The sequence below is a fragment of the Mya arenaria genome, chromosome 12, assembly GCF_026914265.1.
Source record: "Mya arenaria isolate MELC-2E11 chromosome 12, ASM2691426v1".
Taxonomy (NCBI): Eukaryota; Metazoa; Mollusca; class Bivalvia; order Myida; family Myidae; genus Mya; species Mya arenaria.
In genome coordinates, this window is record NC_069133.1 from 69,249,312 (window position 1) to 69,273,934 (window position 24,623).

Here is a 24,623-nt window from a genome sequence, read left to right on the forward strand (position 1 = left end):
AAACACGTAGATTAAATGAAAAAAAGGGCATTTATTCAAAATGCCATAAGAGTGTTATAAACTATTATAAACACAATGTACATGTATTTTTTCCGAGAGCTCATATATTGGTGGATTACATAATGCAAAATAGGTGTTGTAATCATAATATATTTTGCAATAAAAATGGAATGAGTTCTGCTAGGACCGTAGGGCTTATGATGTATTTATTATTGATGGAACTATTCCTGAAAGTAGTTGCTAGGCAACCCGGGATTTTATGCGCTATATAAGAACTAAACTACAGAACATTGCCAATATCTATTAAGCCATCTGAAAAAACAACAACTGTATATACATGTACTAAAATACTGATTTAATGCAACCTCTCAACTAAAATTTCGTTAGTAAATCGAGAGTAAATCTGTTTTAAAGAAATATAACTCTACCTGATTGATTATAATCGGGAGATTTCTTACCATAAGATAATGTACCATCATTGAGGGTTTAAATGACAGAGCGTTGGCCCCTGAAAGAGGTAATCTTATTTAGAATTAAGTTTCAGCGGATAAAATCACTCATTATGCCCGACTTTATTTCTAAAATTAACGTTGCTATTCACTCAAGCCGTTATGAAACATATCTGTATCGTTTTTAACGGATTTTAATCGTTAACGGAGAGCAGTGGAAAGCCAACGAGCCATTAAAAGTGAAAAAAAAAACACCCACATACAAGGACAAGCAATATGGTCTCCATGATTCTCATTTTGATACATAGAACATTATTTTCTTATTACATTTGTAGATCAGTTCAATTCTTAATACTCTTGACACACACTACTGCACTAGATTTGCCATGTTAACATTTAGTTTAATACGTTTAAACATTTTTATTTCAATTATTGTGAAGAAATTTATTACAACATTATATAAATCACTCTCGGTGACACGATGTTACGCGAAGTTGTGGTCTTGATTGTGCTGTGAGGGAAACCCGGGTACCCGGAAGAAACCCACTTGTCCGGCTTGGTGACCACAAACTCTCATGTGCCTTGAACGGGAAAACGAACCTAGGACTGCTTGATGAGAAGCGAGTGGACTAATCACTCCGCTTCCCCTTTACATTTCTGTTATAGTTTTGCCATTTTGCATTTAATCCGCATTTCATTAGTACCTTACGAGTTCTCTTGAATTAATGTAAATTAAATGGGTTAAGAATAATGACGGTCTTAACTTCAATATTCTAAAGACATTTACATTCATGTTAAAGGATTATATCTCATCGGACGTATTCCAATACTTTGCTGTGAAGTATACTACAGCCCATTGAGAAAACAAGCTAAGACCTTGACACATATTACCAAAGGAAGATAGGATAGAGGAGAAGGTTAACTTGTTCTTTTCAATGAACTTACGACCTAAAACCATAACATAACGACGTCATCACGATAGCTCGGTGTTCTATAAAAACGGGCTAAATCTCTGAACGTTTGCATATTCCACTTTGTATTCGGGAGAGACAATTGGGATAGTTTGCATATTAGACATTTTAAATAATTTAAACATAAAAATGGAAATAATAACGGGGAGTTTAATTGCAATCACGGTTCTGATGGTCATCTATATGTGGAAACAGAGGAGCCCAGAAGCAGAAGCCAACAACTTGCCACCAGGGTCGCTGGGACTTCCGGTCATCGGCGAGTCCATCAGCTTCGCCATCAAAAAGGTTAGTGATATTTGTGGTTAAAACTGGACATGGATTTGCACTTATGCATTTAATATACATAGGGGTTCTAAAAACTACCAAAAACGTAAAGTGTCGCTCTTATTCAAAATCAATACATACACATGTATAGCAAACATAAATTTTGAGTGATAAACCATTAACTGCTTACTAAATAATGCATTTATGGAAAATAATAATTACTGATAACAAGAAAGTAACCGTGAATTTAATAGCTGAAAACGCAAAAAAAAACATTAAATGATTGGTGAGTGATAAAATATTTACTGTGATTTTCTATCGTCTCACCAGGTAGAATACCGTGTATTCTGTACCTTTCTTTGAAATTCAACACGGTATCCTTCATAAAAACCATTGTTTTCGACATTTATTCATCCTTGTTTTCAACTTAAATCAATTGTACTAATGGTGGTAGATCTTATTTGTAAAAGTGCATCTTTAAATTAATACCCAAAATCATTTGTGAAAACTATACTGTTTTATAAAATAAGTTAATGAAGGAATTAATTGGTGAAACATCCGAATATAAAACATATGTAAGTACAATGATTAAATATAATAATTCATTCGAAAAAAGGAAATGGTATCGGATTTTATTATCATTGTATTGAAAGAATAAGGACAAGCAGACAATGCCATTACCCTCATTGTGCCATACAGTCGGAACGGCTGGGTCAATGACCGTCTCCTGTCAAAAGTTTTAATAATCATAAATATATTTAAATACCCTCTCATTTGATATTTGATTGATTAACTGACATTTTTTTGTGGCCGACTGACAGTATTTTACTGTCATGCTAAGTGAGTCAACACACTTTTTATAGATCTCTTTGTTCGCTATTTTGTTCTAGAATGCTTTTAAATTAGTCCTAAGTTAAAGAGTAAAGTTTAAAAACAAATGCGACCCAACAATTAATATAAATGTTTTAATATACCAAAAAAGATGATTAAAAATAGTTATTATGACGGATATCTAGTTTATTTTGAAAGAAATGTGCAGAAAACACGGTATTTTTACCTTATAAGACGATAGTAGATCGCAGTAAATCTTTTATCACCCACCAATCATTTAATATGTTTGCTTTTTCAGCTATTAAATAAACGGTTACAATCTTGTTATCAGTACTTGATATTTTCCAGTATATCAGTCAAAATGTATGTTTATTATACATTCATATGTATTGATTTTGAGTAAGAGTGTCACTTTAAACTGAATATTAATTTTTGAAGCCTGGTGACCCCATGTTATCTTGGTATCATTTTAAAGCTGTTTGTTTGCTGATTACTGATATGTAGATAAATCACCGAAAGTACATCACACATAAAGTTATTTCAGTTACTACATTTGCTCTTTATTTCAACTAAAACCAAACGTAAATGAAATTGTTTAGGTCACTAAACTTCTTTACTATATTATTTCGTTTTTCCTGCAAACATATTTCTTTCAATGATGCGAAAATAATAATGGGTCACCAAGCATGCAGACTTCACAACTGTGTGGGCCGGACCCCTTAATGGCATCCATCATATCATGATTCGTACATAAAACGCATGACGAAGCCATTTTTTTGATGAAGGAAATATATTTTTTCCAAAATTTCTTTCACCAGAGAAGGATTGTGTGACTATGTGATGAACCCCTCTGATGGAAATGTCTCTGGCTGCATCGTGTGTGTAACAATGAAACGGTTTCATGTGTGGTTCGTAACTGTATAAGTATGACTTCAAAATCGAGATAAAATAATTAAGTAGTAACATTGCTCATTCTCGATGGACGAAGGTTCATTGACCGATAGAAAACTGTCCTTTCCGCCTTGTATCACATATAAAAGTTGGTCTCTTTATTCTGACACTCATTATATTACTTGGGATCATGTATGCTAACAGGACAACTTTATTGTAAATGTAAAAAAATCTTATTTAAAAAGGATGGACTTAATACCAGCGTGAGCCTTTGAGGTATCTGTTTCTTTCTTCAATTATTACATACATACGTCCAATTTATTAAATTCAAATGCCTTTTTTGTATATGAGTTGTACTTAAAAATGTTAGAGGACAAAGTCAGCTCAGTGAGCTGGGTGTTTTCGAAACCCAAAATAGCAATAACGTATCTTTTCATATCAAATCACGCTCTCTGACAATTCAAAATTGGTAGATAAATTTGTAACAGCATTTTGTGAACAGATAATGAAGATATTAATACAAGTAACCTGCCATATGTCAGTAGAGCGAAGACATACTTTAAATTTTTCAAGTCAAATTATTGTATCCTTGATACAAAATGCCCTACATGTGTTTGCTGCATCTTCCGATTAAGCGGACCATTTATACCCATCATATCTGTTTAATACCTGCGCGGTGTGGTGAAACGAGCGTCGTTAAATATTTAAATTGAAAAATGAATTTAGAAAGTCAATAATATTTTGGTCAATCTGTTCTTAGCTAAAAGACTAACACATTGAGGTTAAACGAGCCTTACTCGAAGACTTTAATGAAAAAAAATATAATTTTGCATCTGCTAAATATTATAACACATACGTCAATTATCTATTGTCGAAATGAGAACACAACTTATTTGGTTGTTCTTTTACAGGTAGCTTTCTTCAAGGAGCGACATGAGCGCTTTGGACGCATCTTTAAAACAAATCTGTTTGGAAAACGAACGGTCCGTGTATACGGGGCCGACAATATCCGGAAACTGGTTAGCGGAGAAGGCCAAATAGTTAGATCTAGTTATCCGACGTCCGTCCGCAAATTACTCGGGGACCAGGCGCTATCAATGAGCCATGGCGACGTGCACAAGGAGAAGAAAACTCAACTCATGAAATATCTGGTGAGAGTTCTTTTCGTAAAATTGATTATATAAATGCTGAATATGAATTATATAAATGCTGAATATGAATTATATAAATGCTGAATATGAATGATGAACAAAGGACATCCTTAAGTTTGTTGAAGTTTTTTTATGAAGTTTAATTAAAGACGTCGTTTTTTACTTTTTCCAGAGTCCAGAGTTTTTCCACAATCACTGTCCAATTCTTGCCAATACCATCGCTGAACGTGTTCAAAAATGGCAACACCAGTCGCCCATTGATATTCACTTCGAGACTAGGAAGCTGTTTATGGAGCTAGCGGCAAGGTTCCTCATCAACATTGATATTACCGGAGAGGTCATTGAACAGTTAATGAAAGAGTTGGAAATCTTCACTGATAACGTCTTTTGTCTTCCGTTCAACATTCCAGGATTTGGCTTCCATAAGGTGAGCCTTGCATCTTGCTCAGTCTCAATTATCGTATGCAACACCATCAAACAAAAGTTGGTCTGAGAGTTAGTTTTTCAAGTCGTAGCATTTGAAGTTACGGGATTCAGATTTTTTTGATTTTTTTTCTTCTTTTATTGAACGATGTTCTTAATGATTATGCCTTATCTATATTACAGGCAACAAAAGCAAAACTACGAATGCGAGAAATCATCGCTTCGTCTCTGACCGAGTCCGTCAACAATAACGACACCGACGGCCTGAGTTCTGTCTTACAAGGATTGAAGGCTGAGACTAACGATGTCCCGATCCATGAAAACTATGCCTTGCTGGACTCCATCATCGACCTACTTTTCTCCGGAAGTGAAACAGTGAGCTCGGCCGGCTTTTCCCTCCTCCACCAACTGTCAAAACATGAGAATGTTTCTGAACGTCTTCGCCAGGAGGCTCACTCACATGGTCTCGTGAAATTAGAGGAACCAGTCTGTGCACGTGACGTTCAGGATATGCCGTTTGTGGATGCGGTTGTCAAGGAAACGCTCAGAATATTGCCACCAGTTGGGGGTGCGTTTAGAGAGGTCCTGCAATCGTTTGAACTAGAGGTAAATTTCATTAGATTTTAAGAAGTCGATAAATTAGACGGGAACCCTATTAGTCACTTATTGCTAAAAATCCTAACGGCTCTTTTTGGAGAAGATAATGAGGGTACCAGTATATGGATAAATTTGAACATCAAACATTATGCATGTAGTAATAAATGTATACGTGAATTCCTCCATGCGTTAAGGGACAAACAAACCAGTAATATATCAATATTGAAATAAAAGCATGGTAAACATCCTATTTCCTATCTAATTAGTGTTTTAATATGTTTAATTCGGTTTCAGGGATATACAATACCGAAGGGATGGACTGTTGTCTTTGGCATTCGTGAAACCCATGAAAGAGATTCAACTGTAACCAGTACATCTACATTCCTCCCAGAGCGCTGGCTCCATGACAAAAACAGCTCAAGCAGTAGCCCAACCATGTTCCCGTTTGGTGGAGGCGCAAGGGTGTGTCCGGGACAAGCGTATGCCAAAATGATTCTGAAACTGTTCACCGTAGAGTTGTCTCGATCCTCTGCATTAGAACTTGTACAAGACAGTCCCCTGTGTTTTTGGCCAAGCCCCAAACCTGTGAACAAAGTGCTAGTCAATGTAACACGTCTGTGATACTCAAAGCTATGTTAAATTGCGCTTTTGTGATCTCATTTTGTTAAATATTTGTTATATTTGTGGACGCACTGTCAACTAAACATGTATGTCCATGCATTACATGATATTGATAGGATCTGATTTAACCAGATGAGGGATATACCAAAGACATTTACAATATATTTGACAAGTGAATGCAAGCATAATTTTTATGTATATAGTATCACCTCTAAATGAAGACCATTATATAATTATTTAAACATAGTTTGCATATTTTCAGAATTTATACGAAACTTGCACGTGTATTATATCCTCACGCTAATATTCAACATGATTTTACGTTTCATTTTAATGTTTCCATTCAATATTCATTCATGTAATTGTTTATTGATTTTCTAGTGATGATCTTTAACTAATGGTAAAACGATTAATGTATTTGATTACTCATTATTTATATGGAAAAGGTTTGATATTGAGTTATAGAGTATTAACCGACCAAATCTCATTAAAATAATATCGTGACGCTCGCTTCATTTCATTACGCTGTGAACGCCCACAGCGTTACGTCTTGAAGCGATAAGCGTTACGTCGTGAGAAGAGTATTGGGAATCTTGTTTTAATGAGATTGTGACAGACCTTTTGTTGCCTTCTTGTCATTTCATTTGGTGGCACAGGCTTAGTTCCCGGTGATATCTCTTGGTTTGCGTTTTTGAAATACATCTCTTTTTATATACTTTTATATCAGTTGCTGATTTACTTCATGTCTTAATCAGTTGATGCTAAAAACAACGCTGCAATTTAGTCTTACATTATAAGCGAAAAACAAAATGAAATCAAACATAACTTTAACAAATCATATAAACGAAATACAAGTATCAGTGAGCGGATACTTTAATTATGTACCTTAAGTTTTTGACATACATTTTTACAGTTCATTACCCACATTCTATTTAAAGTATAAGATAAACTATTTATATGCTATGTGAATTCTTTGTGCCATGACATAATAAATTATTTATTTAAACACAACTCGGGTATTAATTTTGTTTCCACAGCGTTAAACACGCCCCTGGGTATAAATCTAGATGAGCCACATTGTAACCCATATATATGAGCTATATGGTTGAATAATTTTCATAAAAGCATATATGCTTCGTTTGCGGTGTTAAAGTCAGACATGCTTTGACTTCTGGACTGATGATCAACCCAACACGTTAAATGATGTATTTAATTTGATTATAATTGTAAATTAGTTTATTCCATGAATATATTACAATGAAATAATAAATACATCATAAACAGGTTTATATAGCATTTGAAACAATAATCTATTATCAATTTTGCAAAGGGATTGGACCACGAGAAATGCCAACAACACGTTCGGCTCCTCCTAAAACACGCGGCAAACGTCTACAAGTGACAAACAATGGTCGGAGAAAAGACTTGACTTTTCGGCTGATGCTCAAACCAACGCGTGTAAAAGGTCGTCCACAAAGGGACAAACGTCTACAATTGACCTACAATGGTCTGTGAACGAATCACATATAACATGCCAACAGAAGTAGACCTTTTGACTTGTATCTTTGCCGAGAGATGACAAAGTTACAATATTTTTTATATATGTATGAATAAATACGATATTACCTAACCCCCTCCCAAATACAAGTTGATGATGACGATAAATGATTATAAATTGAAGATACCCAATCTAAACGAAGTGTAAACCACACTTAGAGTATTTGATAGAGATTGTGGACCATACTAATATAAGAACAAAGCAAATGGGAACGCACTTTATTGAAGCGAATGAACATATGATAACTATATTGGGTTGGACTTTTCAATACGAAAACTATCCGAAGTGTTCTTTACCCACGGTACGGTTAAGTAACGAGATAAAGCACACAATTCATCAATCTCCTACGCAGTGTTCTCCCGTAACGAGCAGAGAAGATCTCTGTCACCGCGTACATATATCTACACCTACATTTTATTTGAGGACATTTCTTTCATTTCATCTCCTTGTCGTATTCATGTATTTGTACAATCTTTTAAACGAATAAAGAGTTCACATCTGACGATTAACAAAAAGATATTTGCCGTATTTCCCTTTAGCACCGCTTTGTTAGACGCATGTGAAATAGATTAGACAAAGGTGTTTGGAAAAGAAATGCATTGCTTATGAGTCCTTGCACAGTGTTCAGAACAAGAAAACAAACTAGACTAAAATATTTCATTTCAATTCCATACCGAGTCATCTACTGATCTAGTGCATTTCTATTTACATTAGCTTAAACCGTACACTATACTATTTTGCAAGTACTGCCAAGTCAAACTTTCCACAGCATATCGTATCTTTGATCTTGACAATTTGATCTACTGACCTCAGAGGTAAAAATACGTATACTGGTTATGAGGACAACCTTTTTGTCTAGTTTTATCTACCTAAGTCAAACATTAGTCGAGTTGTTGTGCAGACATTTTCATAAGAATCGGATCTAAGTACCTCATAAGCAATTGGGAACATATACCTGTCAACCCCAGCCTTCACGAGTTCCACGACCATAGGACAACCCATTCTCGAGTTATTGTATTTATTTAATTTGCAATGAAATTAAGAAATGAAATTTTACCAACAACTTAATATATTAAGTTAAATATTGAACCTGAAATTATACTTTCATCTGACTTTTTGTACTGTTATATTGGAATAATATACATGTATGTAAAAACATCTCATGCATATGTTTTTTATACACAACATCCCTTTGTTAAGTTCTGTTCACCACTTTTCATATGTGATTTCTCACTGCTATAAACTTTGTAAGTTTAAAGCCGAAACAAACGTTTTGTATTGTATTGACAAGGTTTCCATAAGAGTGTATTATAGCTTTTACTTTTGACCTACAAACTCCAAAACAATATGGGTCTTCAACTGCTCAAGGGAAACCTACCACTGAAGTTTCATGGCCGTACGTCAAACCATTCTGAAGTATGTGTGCGGACAAAGTTCCAATAAGCATGTTAATTGTAACCTTGGCCTTTGAATTTTGACCTTTAAACAATAGTTATGTACTTGTCGAGGGCAATTTACCAATGTAAATGTATGCCTTAAGCCAATCCGTTCAAAAGTTGTTGACAACGGTTTCAGAAGAATAGTGACCGTGCACGTTGACCATCTGTCTTCCAAGAAAAATTGGGCAATCTACTGGACAAGGGCAAGCTACTACAGAAGTTGCATGGTCAAACCATTTACTGACCTACCGCGTAATTGTTCGAAAAAAGCCTTCATAAGACTTTTTATTATGAACTTGAGCTTTAACCTTCCGACCCAAACAATAAAATTGGTAAAAATTTGGTCAAAGCTAACATACCACTGAGATATCATGGTCCTATGCCAAACCGTTTCGACTTATGGAAATATTTGATCTACAGACTGACCGACGGACCATCCAACCGACCCACCCGCCTACCAACATTTTCAAACCTATATGCCTAATGACTTCTTCAAGGGGGCATGAATATATTTTGAATAACAAATAAATGTTTATTGGAACATGGTCATGTGATTTTGATCATTATTATGAACTATGCGTCACGGTAGAAATTACTATACGGCAAAGGGCAGTTATCGATGCGTATGTAAATATATTTCAAATTTATTCTGGTAGAAAAAATCATCTGACGTACAAAATACATCCAAAGTATGAAATTATCAGTCCCGATTCGGGAACCAGTCTAAAATAATATATATATTAAAGTCGTTTTGTTTTCATTTATATAACATTATGTCTACCTGAAATTAAATGGCCGCATAAGCAACGGTTTGTCTTAACAAAAAACTTGCTCTATTCAAAATTATCGACATGTAACTCTTTATATGCATACGATACATGTTGAGCAATTATTATTGTTTATCTAAAATCATATAACACAACTAAATTTCAATTAAAGAAAAAAAAGATAGCGAGTAAAAAGGTTAATATAAAATAAAAATAATAATAATAATAATAATAATAATAATAATATATAATAAATAAATATCTTAAGTAATTTAGCTAAAAATTTGATCATAAAAGAAAAATAGTCATAACGAGGGCAACATTCATAATTTTAAACTTTTCAAACCATCCTCGTATAGATGGATGGGTCAATGACAGTCTAGTGTCAACATTATTAATCATCATCGATGTACTAAAAAGGTTATCTGGTTTAAACATTGGTGACTAATTGATATATTTGTAGCCATGATGTCTGACTGTATTTTGCAAAACTTATTTAGTCCCCTCTTATTTGTCCCAAATGTCTTCAGATAAATTCGAAGCCAAAATACTCTGCTATATGGCACCAACCATATAACCCCGAGTGCAATCAAGTTGTTTAATTTTGATCCATGCATACAATGAGAATGTCTCTTTTGTACCCATACATAAAAGTGTTCCTTACGTGGATCGTGTAATACTTATCTCCACCAAATTGTGAGAAAACGAATAAGCACTAGCGAATCTAGGGGTCGGGTAGCGCACACCGGTTTCAACATAAGCCATTTCTTTTTAAATAAGCCAATTTTTCTTGGGGAAGAAGACCCAATTTTGCCATATTTAGTGCGTACTCCAGGTGAAGGGGTCGCGCGCACAAAGGTACGTCCCTTAAGTGCGCCCCCTCTTACGTCAAACATGGATCCTCCTGATATCAGTACTAGTATAGCTTACTCACCCCTCACCCCCCCCCCCCCCCCCCCCTCCGGCAACGCCTAATACAGAGAGTTATTGTGTACGAAAGACGAAAGTTCATTGACCGATAGCAAACTTTTCTTTCCGCATTGTATCACGTTTCAAAGTTGGTCTCTTTAATCTTATACGCTCATTATGTGAAATAGTTTCATTTAAGCTGTTATGCTGTGCTATGAGAATAATAATATTGTGGTTGTAGACAATAACTGAAATTTATACTGTTTATACCAGAATGAGGTAGAATATGGTTTTGGAACTTGCATTACTTGCATAAAAACAAGTGAGAAGTAATTTTTCTTATGAACTGTTTGGTTATACATAACTAACACTACCCGTCAGAAGATATTCAAAAATGAATAAATAATAAAGCGCAATACGATACAAACAGGCGTCTAAATGACCGAATTCAAGCTACTTTCTCATTGTGTGATACGACTACTGTTTAAAATGAATTGTCAGAAGACAAAGTCAGATCAGTAGGTGAGGGTTCAGAAAATAATAACAACCGACATTTTTTTTTCAAATGGGATGTAATTATCATGCTCACTCGGTCTATTCTACACGGGTGAACAAGTTTGTAACCGCATTTTGTGGCCGAATTATGAAATTATTAATACGCGTAACCCTACTCGTGTCAGTAAGCCAGCGACCCACTTTAATCATTGTCAAACAGTAAAGCTAAAAATAGTTGTAATATAGAAAGGTCGAATTGTACTCTTGATAAAAAATGACATAGTTTTCTTGATCCTAGATGTGTTTGTATAATCAAGCTACCTGTCCAATGATGTTTTAAAGCTGCACTCTCACAGATTGAACTTATTTTTTTTGTCGAACGAGTCAAATTTTGCGAAAATCCATTGAATCCAGTTGAATTATATTGCTAACAAAAAATAGATCGCAGATTTTTATATTTAAGTTAAAAAATTGATGTTTTGTGCATTTTTCTTAAACCGTTAGTACATTAATTTTCGAAAGGAAATATGAAAATCTACGATCTGATTTTTAGTCAGCAACCTTAAATCATTCGTTTGTAGATATTTACGCAAAAATATGCCCATTCCAAGACAAGAAAATAAATAAAAAAAAGTTGTAAAAATGGTAGATCTGTGAGAGTGTAGCTTTAAAGACTCATTTATAAAAAAATATATCAATCATATTTCGATAAATAATCTAATCTTAAGCCCTACTCTAACTGACCCGGACAGTACCTGATTGCAATTTGGCCGATTCTAAATCCGATTCGTGTTTGATCCGTTTTGTGTCCGGGACAACCCTGGACAGTTATTTCTTGTAAAAAAAACATTTAAAACTAGTGACTTGAATAGTTTAGCTTTGCCTTCATGGTTATACAATGGCCATGAAAGAGATTCATCTGTATAAACCAGTTCATCTTCATTTCTCCCAGAGCGCTGGCGCCATGACGAAACGGTGCCAAAATGTTTCTGAAACTGTTCATTGTTTTATGACGTAAAAAGAACGTGCTAGTCAATATAATAAGTCTGTGATGTTCAAAACAATTAAACATTGTGGTTTGTTATCCCATTTAGCAAATTATTGTTATATTTGAGAAAGTTCACAGAAAAATATTTTTCATGCATTGTATGCATTAGTTTATAAGATCTGATGTAACCAGATTATGAGTACTTACAGTACATAATAATAGTGAATGCAAGCATAGTTATTTTGTTAATGAAGTATCATTTTTAAAGGAAGACCTTTATCAAACGAAATAGCTAAATATAATTCGAACATTTTGATGAGTTATACGAAACTCGCACATGTCTTAATTTGTCATGCTTATATTTTACATGATTACGTTTCATTTTTTTTGTATCCATTCAATAATCATGCATTTGATTATTGATTATCCCGTGGTAAGTGTTACTGGAGTACATGCCTTTTTATGTAATTTAAACTCAAATGCATTGTATCTGCATTCTTTAATCTGTATGAATTGATGTAAAAAATCAGGTTAATATGCACCAGTCAATTGTAACCACGGACTCCTCAGGTCCGGTGAATAGCGGTGACTTTGACTTTCGGTCCAGCCAAGCCCGGGTAATATTACCGCCCTGCGGGCACGAACTGCTTGTAAAATCCCCGCCAAATGCGCCCGCACCCCAGGACCCTAAGTAATGTCCATTTCCCGTTGTGTTTGACGTGAGGACAAAACCACCGCATTCACTCGTCACTGCGGGGCTATCCGAAAGGTATAACACGGCCAACTTCTCCGGCTATCCCCGGTATACCCCCGGACCTGGGGGTGGGGGGTGGGGGGTGGGGGCGTGGTTACAATTGACTGGTGTAATATACTACAACAGTCCTATATAATAATGGAATACAGTAATCAGTGAGCGTTTATTGTCTGCCTTTAGTTGTTAATATATATTTTACAGAGTTCATTACATTATCTTTATTTATTCCTTATAGAGGATATGTATTTTATATACGAATATGATACGAGACTCAAAATTCTCGTGAAGCATAACAAATATGTACACCACGTTTCAAATTAGGGTGATTAGTCTACCTTATCTACTCTTCAATACTTTTGTTCAATGTTATCCATACTCCATTTATAGTATCATACTTACATATATATGTTGTACAGAATTCAAACCCATGCTCCATTTATAGTATCATACTTACATTTCTTTTACAGAATGCATAATCCATGCTCCATTTATAGTATCATACTTACATTTATTTTACAGAATGCATAATCCATGCTCTATTTATAGTATCATGCTTACATTTTTTTACAGAATGCATAATCCATGCTCTATTTATAGTATCATGCTTACATTTATTTTACAGAATGCATAATCCATACTCTATTTATAGTATCATACTTACATTTATTTTACAGAATGCATAATCCATGCTCTATTTATAGTATCATGCTTACATTTATTTTACAAAATGGATAATCCATGCTCCATTTATAGTAACATACTTACATTTATTTTACAGAATGCATGCTTACATTTATTTTACAGAATGCATAATCCATGCTCCATTTATAGTATCATACTTACATTTATTTTACAGAATGCATAATCCATGCTCTATTTATAGTATCATGCTTACATTTTTTTTACAGAATGCATAATCCATGCTCTATTTATAGTATCATGCTTACATTTATTTTACAGAATGCATAATCCATGCTCTATGTATAGTATCATACTTACTTATATTTTACAGAGTTCAAAACCCATGCTCTATTTATAGTATCATACTTACTTATATTTTACAGAGTTCATTACCCAAACTTCATTTATAGTCTCATACTAACATATGTACTTATTTACATGGTCGGTGAATTCTGAGATAATTAAATATCTATTTAAACACAACTGACATACACCCCAAAATCGTTATGTTGTGGAAAATATTTCGGAATAACGAACATTATGTTGCCATGGCGTCGGCTTATGAGCCTACATACTCCATTTACAGTTTTGAAGTCAGAAGAGGTTTGACCTCTGGACTGATTCTCAAACCAACAAGTGTGAACAACAATGCAAACTGATACAGACTTCTAAAACTGGCTTACAATGGTCTGTGAAGGAATCACGTGCATATCTAAAAATAGGCACATAGAAGACTGTACACCCTAGTCCATATTACCTTACTAGCATGAACCCATGGTTACGATGTATTTCGCGTACGTTCTCATGTGCCATAAAAAAAAACGTCGGTCGTTAGATTGAAAACGTTGGCGTTTTATATATTTAGACTTTGACCACCTCCTTCAAGTGTATGACAAGATTAATATAAATATGAAAACAAAGACAAATATTAATTTCTAGCATATGTTTCTAAATATGAGAGCGAAAAAAGGAAGATACTTGATGAACGAGGTTACTATACATTTTTGAACGAGGTAACTATACATTTTTGAACGAGGTAACTATACATTTTTGAACGAGGTAACTATACATTTTTGAACGAGGTTACTATACATTTTTGAACGAGGTAACTATACATTTTTGAACGAGGTAACTATACATTTTTGAACGAGGTAACTATACATTTTTGAACGAGGTAACTATACATTTTTGAACGTGGTAACTATACATTTTTGAACGAGGTTACTATACATTTTTGAACGAGGTAACTATACATTTTTGAACGAGGTAACTATACATTTTTGAACGAGGTTACTATACATTTTTGAACGAGGTAACTATACATTTTTGAACGAGGTTACTATACATTTTTGAACGAGGTAACTATACATTTTTGAACGAGGTAACTATACATTTTTGAACGAGGTAACTATACATTTTTGAACGAGGTTACTATACATTTTTGAACGAGGTAACTATACATTTTTGAACGAGGTAACTATACACTTTTGAACGAGGTTACAATACATTTTTGAACGAGGTTACTATACATTTTTGAACGAGGTAACTATATGGTCAATGTATTTTGTGAAAAAGGAAAAGGGTAATAGACTTTTTCAAAAAGAGATTTAGCTATATGGTCATTAAAATAGAACGAAGGGTAGATCGCTCCCGGAAGAGAGCGGACCAAGTAAACAAGAATCTGAAAGGTTTGATCTTTCAAAAGCTTTGGCTTTGAATGATACAGTTGTAGTCGGTACGTGGTCAGAGTCAGAACGGCAAAAAAGTTATACATGGAAAGAAATTGAGGCTGTCAGACGGGTAATGGCAAGTCAAGTGGACATAATAAGGGATAAAACTGTAAAAGTTTATTCAAATAATAAGAACGTACAGTCTATTTTGCAAAATGGTAGCAAAAAAGAGGATTTACATTTAATCGCATCTGATATTTTTCATTTTTGTGAGAAAAATTATGTTTCGATAAAACCAGAATGGATTCCAAGGAATGATAATTGTCAAGCAGATTTTTAAGCAGATGTGGAGACTGTGACGATTGTTTTTTTTTTATCAAAAACGAAGTAGATAGATTTGCTTCTTCCTACAATAAACAATGTAAGCGATTCAATTTAAGATGGTGGGTTCCTGGAACAGAAGGTATTGATGCTTTCAGTCAATCTTGGAAAGGATATAACAACTGGCTTGTGCCTCCACCAAGGTTGGTCGTAAAATGTATTTCAAAGATTGAAAAAGAGAATGCGGAATGTACGCTGGTGGTGCCGCTTTGGGTGTCGGCACCATTTTGGCCTTGTCTTATACAAAAAGAAGGTATATTTAAAGGTTATATACGAGAATACGAAGTTTTACCAAAACATGGAGTGATAAGCATCGGAAAGGGTAATAACGGAAGTTTCAGTAAGAAACCGGTACCTTTTCATATGATAGCTCTAAAGACAAAGTTTGTAGAAGATAGATGTTCATACATTGATTATTTGGAAAGGTCCTGGTCTGAGAGCAACAATTCAGCAACAGATAAAAGAGGTTGGCATAGACATTAACAAATCGGATGATTTCGCTGGAAAGATGGCACGCTATGTTTTACAATCGAGGGCGCCGTCTACAACGGAGAAGTATAGAGGTTGTTTCAAAAGTTTTGTGATTCAATGCATCTGTCATGCCGACCAGCGAATGCTATGTCAATGACAATGTACATTTCAATGTACAGTGTCATTTCTTCGGCAATTTATGCCATTAAATAGATTCATTCTATACACGGATTGGCAGATCCTACGGATAGCGGTTTTGTGAAACATTTATGTGATGCCGCAAAGAACTACGTTCTAAACCTAAGAATAAGAAAGATGTTGTAGATTCCACAATGCTCATAGATTTGTGTACTTCAATGGAGAAAAACATGTCACTTACAAATGTAAGAGATTTAGCTATGATATTACTGTGCATGCTGGATTTTTGCGTTATAACGAAATGAGCAACCTCCGTTGTTCGGACGTGAATTTTCAAACTGATCATTTAGTGCTCAAGAAAAGATTAAGAAACACTGACATTTATAGGGAGGGAAGGGAGGTTTTGATTGCTAAAGGTAGCACAATCGCTTGTCCATATATCATGTTACAACGTTATATGAATTTGGCAGGACTTATTGAAACTTCAGATGAATTTTTATTCAAACCCGTCTTAAAATCAAAGGGTTCATTTCGATTAATAACTAAAAACCAAAAGATCAGTTACACTAGGGCCAGGGAATGTATTGTATCAAAATTATCAATGGTAGCACCAAATCTCAAGCTGGGTACGCATACTTTACGAGCTAGCGGTGCTACATCCGCAGCAAACGCGGATGGTATATCTGATAGATGTATAAAGAGGCACGGTAAATGGAAAACTGACCAGGCAAAGGACGGTTATATAAAGGATTCGTTAGACAAGAAATTATTGATAACAAAATCATTAAAGTTACTAAATGGTAATAATGCGTAATGGGGAATCACGAAAATATAAAATACTCGTCTAAATTTGCTAATAGATATATATAGCTCCCTGGCTTTTGGCTCCAGCTCAACCCAGAAAAAGATTATAAACATGCTTATTCTGGTAAACAGGCGGTCATTTTTATTCCCGACAAAATAAAAGCACTCGATAATACTAGTTTTATCTTAAATGTGAGCTTCTTGTCAATGAGTAAAAATCAGCTGAAAATTGGTGAAAGTGTTCTACTTTCGTTTGTAAACATGCATTTGTTTGATGGGAGAATCGGTTTTATAACTCCATAAACAATATGTTTACAAAATAAACGAAATACGTGTGAAAATTAAACATATTTATATGGCACTGCATTCCCCGATTTCACAAATAGGCCCTCATAGTTATGATATTAGATAAAATAACGAGTCATACTAACGTTTTATGATGTTATCCTTTCGTTTGCTCTAGCTCGGAAGTGCCATTGGCTATTTTTTATACACAGCACCTAAAAGAGCTGGAGCCACTGTTTCGCAGGCGTGTCTTGGTAGAATAATAAATCACTTTCGATAATAGTGAAACTAACTAGTGTTTACCCTCCTACTGACAAAGTCTATTTGGGAATGCTACTTGAGAGTATTATCAATATAAATCCCATGTTGCTTTTTAGCATTTACAAATTCTAATAAAGTTTCAACTGTTTAAAGACTGTTCTAATAAAAATGCATTTTGATTTAACTGGATCTAATGACATACTATTTTCGTTGCACCATTGTTCTATGCAGTTTAGATTTATTTCTAACAAACACTTGTCCGCCTCATGCAAAGTCGAATCATCTGCAAACAGAATTATATTCATTTTATCATTGCATAAAGAAATGTCATTGATATAGATTATTAATAATAAATTAATAATGGACCCAGTATGGAACCTTGAGGTACACCAGAAATAACAGATGTTAATTAATTTTTTTTTATTCTCGACTTTAACTATCTGTTTTCTGAAAGTTAAGTATGACAAAAGACAAATGCACAATTTCAAATTGTGCAGACGGATTTTGTGATCAACTTAAATCAAATGCTTTCCTGAGAAGTAAATGGCGTGCAAGTATGGGAGATAAACCACTCGAATTTTTAGTCTTGTTTTAGGAAGGTGCAACATCGTTTAATCATTATATCAAAGTTGTTTCTTTTTATTGTATGTTACGTGTTTTTATTATAACCTTATATATTTATATATTTTCATTTGTTAATTACTGATATTTCAATCACTATGCATTTTATGAACTGCAATGATGGGCCATTTTTACCTAATTCATTCAGTGTATGCCATGTGTTTTATAAAAAATAAACGTCTGTTCTGTTCTGATCCATGTTATTTATACCAAAACTATATGGCATAAAACGCAATGTTATGATCTAACAAAATAGTTCCTCGCCAAGTAACTCCCTGACCCACCTCATATGTTGTTAAACATGCCTCTGCACGGAAGCAAATATTTCGTCTTTCTCACTTTTACTATGAAGACGTTTTCGTTTTTTTCTAAATTTCTTCTCGAATATATTATTTCTTTTCCAATAAAATTTCAAAGAAACATAATTATTTATAAGAGTTTTTGAATAAGTTCAGATTTTTATTGTTGTTTTTTTTCATGCAAAATTTAAGTTTAATAATAAAATGCCATGAATCATTATCAATGCGCTTACTATGTTCTATCTAAGTCTAAGGGATCCTGAGAGAAAATAAATCATTTGAAAAACCCTTCGCAATAAATCTGACTTAATACCATGATTCCAGCCACTTTAGATAATATTTGAAGGATACTCAATTTTTATCGCCAAAAAACCTACATTTTCCAGTATATAAAACATACACTATTTATATTAAATCCTAACTGAATGCAACAAAGGCAAAACTATTTTATTTAGACCCACGTTGATTTTTTTTTAAATATTTCAAAACCAGTTGGACAAAACAATCCAACTGATAAAACCTTATTTGATTCAAATACCTTCCGTCATTATTGGTAACTTCAAAAATCATACATATATATACAAAATATCAGCAAAAAACAAATTAGTTCTTGCGTTTATAAGGGACAAAATAAACAACCTGACAATGGACTCTGATTCCGTAAGATCTGTGTCGAAAGGCTGCAAATGGAGCTACTGAGTAGAACTGCAACTCTAGGGGTGAATGTGAAAAAGTTCTAAGTGACATTAAACAAAGAAAATAAAACCATTCCGCTTTCACCCCTCGAAATTCAATCCACTATGTCACGACCACGTATATGACACACGATACTGCCATTTGACATGCATCGAACATCATGTATTCACTGTCTGTTCACACTCAGTTCAATCCGGTTCATATTAAATATAGACTGAAAAAATTAGCCTTTTTGAATCAAGAGATGTTTGTCGTAGCAGAGCACCCATTATTTTTTGGTTATCTTTATAGTTATTGACACAGTGAGGTATAGTTAATACCAGTATCCACAGATTTACTCACTTTTAAAGAAGAGATTACTGTTGTCTTTGAGCTGACTTCTGAAATCCCTCTAATCCCTTATCATATTTAACTTTTAAAGCGATGAGAGGCATCATCCCTTTGAAATGTCTGAAACATGGGTTGATCATGAAGACTAGAAATGTACCGTCAACCATCAATCAATTGAGTGCTCTTAAAGGGACTCGCTCACATATTTTACTTGGGCGATTTTCGTTTTCATATGTGTTGAAGAAATGATTTTAATAAATTATTTAAAAACAAACAAACATGCACGCACACACGCACGCGCGCCTTACTGGCGCGGTTCTTCAACAAAACATGTTTCGCCGTGTGCCGTTCATATTTTTAAATTTTCCATCGTTACATTACCTGTCCACACGAGCAAATGAATGTTTGATGTCTTGTTCTGTGTGAAACAGTCTCTTAAATGGCATGCAATTTCCATCATGTTGACATTAAGTGATAACATGCATTTGGCATGATTTTTGATACTTTTGAATTCCGAGTTTTGAACGTCTGTCCTTATACTTAATGAGTTAATCTTTAAAAAGAAACTATCCCAAGTGCTACATTATTTAATTTCACTTACGACATTCTCGCTTTCATTCTTCAAAATGCCCACTGAAGGTTAGGAAACGACAACGACTGATCATCAATATGACCAAAGTCCGTAGACACTTTGACGCCATGGACTTTGAGCTCGATTGACAATATTGGTGGAACCTTCAGATCGTCTTCTTAACTGAATGGCATTTACTGGTATCGCTAGGTAGAAACAAAGTGTTTTCATAGTTTGTAGACTGTTATTCTGAAATTCTGAAAAGGCACGGACTATTCAAAGCAACGATGAATTTTGCTCATTGTATTTTTGCAATATTATTGAACGCTGCTAGTGTAACTATGGTAACGTTTTCTTTTTGTCTTTTAAGGTTTGTAGCAATAGAAGATTGAATAATTTAGAAAATTACGTCTTGTCTTAAAACTTAAACAGACAAAAAACTATTAGTGAATCGAAAACAGTATCATCCGTTTGTGCTCGTTTTTTTTTTATCCGATTTTACGTGGATTAAATAAAATAATGTAAAAACATAAACATTAATGGTGTCCTGTAATATAAATTTCTAAATATGTGCAGACGGAAACAGGGCCCACTTTCTCGAACAAGTTGTAAGTCCCTTATAACAGGATAAATCAAATATCGCTATTTAATTTGGTATAATTTGTGTAAATTCTTATATTAAAGAGTTCTAAGACTTCTAGAGGAAATTGTTTTGATTTTCATGATAAACTATTTTTTATTTTGTAAAATAAACTTCAAAAAGTATTTCACCTGAATGAAATAAGAGATTTACGCTCGTTACACTTAAACTATTTTGAGAAAGTGGACACAGATGACCAAACGGTCGGGTCAAATATGATGCATATATTATAATGCTTTGTTTTTATACCTGGTGTCCCCATGCAGTTTTGATATTGCTTATTACCAGTATATTAATTAAATTACCAAAACTATATTATACATGAAAGTATTGATGTTTGTATTATTGTTAGAATTTTGAGGTGAAGTGACCTATATAGCAATTTTCAAGGCCCCAAAAAAACTTGTTTGGTTTATCATTTTCTGAAAAAAATATATTTTTCTTTTTATTCACTGCCCCGTTTCAAATGATACCAAAAAATACGGGGTCGACAGGTATCCATAAATTCCCTTATTTGCTGGCCGGATATCATCAATATAATATCTAAAAACAAAAAAGTTCTTTCTTTCCAAAAACATCTCAATTTTTTAGGGTAGGTAGGCATTATTTTTTTCTATTATGATTTTTTTTTTATTGCGAATCGGGATTCTGTACCAAACCGACCTTTTCCAGGGTATATCACTATTTAAAAAATAAATAAAAAAAATGGTCAAATCATAACATGCTCACTCACAAAAGGCACATTTTTATGAAAATACGGGAAAACAATATTAACACTTCCGCCAAAAAAGGGAAGGGTCGGGAGGCAAAAAATGAGTCGGTCGGGTCAGCGGAGCGAAGAATTTTTTTACGCCTTCGTATAGCGTGAGAATGATCCTGATATTATTTGAACACGATTCTTCCAATTAACATCCCATTCGGGAGTCGTGTTATTTAAGCAACCTATTTCAAAAAAGTTGTTCTTTAAGTCGGCTATGTTTGTGACTGGGTCTCTCCCGAAATACTCCTGTAAGTTATCTCGGATCCGGGCAAACAGTATATGGCTAAATAAAGCAATTGCATAAAGTCGTACACGTAACAAATATACCTCTTCTGCAGAAAGACATTTTTTGGATGCAGCTGTGTTTTTGGACATCTGCATGCGCTTAAAAAAATCTTGAATACTGTTATCATAACAACAAAAATAGTTTCACAATTTTCCCATCTGCTTTTGAAGCATTTTTCGTGCAAACATACATTTTTAGAAGGCCCGCCCCTGTATTTTATACATCACAACACTCCTGTCAATATATTTGACGATCGTGCTAATGGGACAATCATCTGTTCATTTCCTTTACTGTTGTACTGAGATGTCCAAATTGCAATCATTTTTGGAAATATTTAAAGGAATTTTGATGACATTGAACAAATAGAATAGGGGGAGAAGTCGTTTAATAATGCAATTGTTGCAGACGAAAGACCGCGCACAATCATCACGACAATACAGCTTCAGTGAATTAAAACTTAATTAAGCCTATTCTGTTTACGCATTGCAGGTAGATTTGCACCATCAATGTCATGATAGAACGTGTGAAACTGATGCGCTTTGTGCAGTACCGTCACAGGGTCTCATGTGTTCATGCAAACAGGTATGTCACGTGACCTGTTGTGATTTTGTTGCATGTGTTGTCCGTCTGTGTTGTTTTCAGTTGTGTGTCTCTCGTCCAGTGTATGTAAGGCCTTAGCTCTGTGCCTTTAAACACGGTTGTTGGAAATATGTTGGCTACTGGTCTTGTACCTGTATATTCCGTTGTACAATTAATGCATTTACGAAAAATATATCCACAATTTTTAAAGGAATGTGTCATTATTTTAATACAAATGATATTCAAATTTATAAGTTTGGCTAATCTGACTACATATCGTTGATCATCTTTGTCCTAAGATTTTTGGAATAACTATTCACCTGAAAGTGGAGTTTGATAGCAGATTTGTTGACTGAAATTATGTCGCCATATTTTCTCCTTTAATTCAAAATTAAATTGTGGATCTATTTAAGAACTAATATCTCTTTTTATTGCCATTGCTTTCATGTTCTGTTTTTATTGTTCTCCGGTTGCCAGGGTTACGTGTTTCTGGACGAGACGGAGGATGTTTGCGTAGACATGGACGAATGCGCGCGCCACATGCATGACCCTTGCAGCCATAGAGGAAGATGTGTCAACACTGTCGGTGGCTACAGGTTGTTTCTTTATTAATAATTGAATAAAGAAATGCAAGCCAAATTTATAGTTAGATAAAGCTTAGTGGCGCCAGGACTAGTACCCTAATGGCAAACAATTGCGGATTCTACGTGCATGCCACAAAGGATTGTGTCTACGCGTGCGGGGGCTACAGGTTGTTCCTTCTTAATAATGCGGAAGAAACTACCTAGCAAAGATCTACATGGACAAGGACTAAAAGCTGCAATGCGCGTGTCACGTGTATAATCATTGCAGTTACATTTATATTTGGTTTGTGATTGGATGTGGCTGAAGGAGGGGACCAGAAAGTCATAGAACTTATAAGGACAATACTGATAGCCGAAAATCTACCATGAGCTTGTCTTATAGCACATTGATTAATTACAACAAATCAAAATACAATCTACATCAATGGAAATGAAATCATATGTATACAAATTGTGGTTGCAGCCTTTGAACGTGTAATGAAATAATAAATTATATGCGAAAGAAATTTATATTTATATGCATGGGTGGTTTCTATGTGTTGTTTTGTACGTTGTGGTCTCTCATAAAGGAGTAGCCTCCTGTCTTTAAACAGGGTATCCGTTTGTTTTGTTTGTTTTATGACTTGTGGGCTTGTCCCTGTAGATTCCATCGTATTGTTAGAATTAATATAACTCTCCTTCCACTTGAAAGTGTAAAGTCATGGAATAGAAATTACCCCATTCCTTGCATTATTAACGCGTAGGAATCATTGGATAATTATCAACCAACGGTCTAAGAGTCATAATGTAAAGTAATTTCAGTATGTTGCTGTGTTGGAGATAAACGGAGCTTTGAATGTCTTTCGTTAAACTTTGCGATTTTTTTGTATGTATACATAGTTAATGTAAATTTTAAACTTGCTCTTCTTAATTTATTTTAAGAGGGTTTTCTTGTTCATGAATATGATGACATGATCACCCTTTCCTGCATTACCAATCCAGGTGCGAATGCTTGCATGGCTGGGACTTGGAACATGAACACTGCAAAAAGAAAACATCGCAAGACGCGAAATGCATGCCGGGTTACACGGGGGATCATTGCCAGGAAAGTGAGTGTGGAGCACATGGTTATGCCGTAGGTGTTGACAACACAGATGAATTCATGTAAGCGTTTCAGAAATGCATAACTTTTTCTAATACATGAAGGAAGATTTTACGTCTGTAGTTCAGGGTAAGAGTAATCATAATATTACATTAAAGGATTCATCTTAGAATGTCACGAGTTAAATACATAATGGACACGTCCTGTATGTGTGTGGTACTTGAGTATATAAAAACAAGAACAAGTGAATGCGTGTATACAATTAATAAATGCTGTTTCTGTCATACTCTGTCTGTGCGTTTACAGTTGTGAGTGCGAAGAAGGCTGGACTAAAACAAATCCCAGCGATCCGAAGGGAAAGTGTGACGCTGATGTGA

General features: G+C 34.4%; 1 protein-coding gene across 1 annotated transcript; it reads left to right on the plus strand.

Annotated features, from left to right (window-relative positions):
- Nucleotides 1-1,603: 1,603 nt before the first annotated feature.
- Nucleotides 1,604-24,623, plus strand: LOC128210934 (cytochrome P450 26A1-like). Its single transcript, XM_052915279.1, has 9 exons — nt 1,604-1,705; nt 4,318-4,557; nt 4,730-4,984; nt 5,164-5,586; nt 5,872-6,183; nt 22,492-22,584; nt 23,059-23,177; nt 24,147-24,253; nt 24,553-24,623. Exons 1-9 carry the CDS (start codon nt 1,604-1,606, stop codon nt 24,621-24,623), a joined length of 1,722 nt encoding a protein of 573 aa, XP_052771239.1.

Bases quoted from the DNA above. Each gene is read 5' to 3' on its own strand.
- LOC128210934 (XM_052915279.1), top strand. From the start codon at position 1,604: ATGTGGAAACAGAGGAGCCCAGAAGCAGAAGCCAACAACTTGCCACCA. The intron at 6,184-22,491 runs GTAACACGTCTG...TACGCATTGCAG, and splicing joins TGAACAAAGTGCTAGTCAAT to GTAGATTTGCACCATCAATG. The intron at 24,254-24,552 runs GTGAGTGTGGAG...GTGCGTTTACAG, and splicing joins GGGGGATCATTGCCAGGAAA to TTGTGAGTGCGAAGAAGGCT.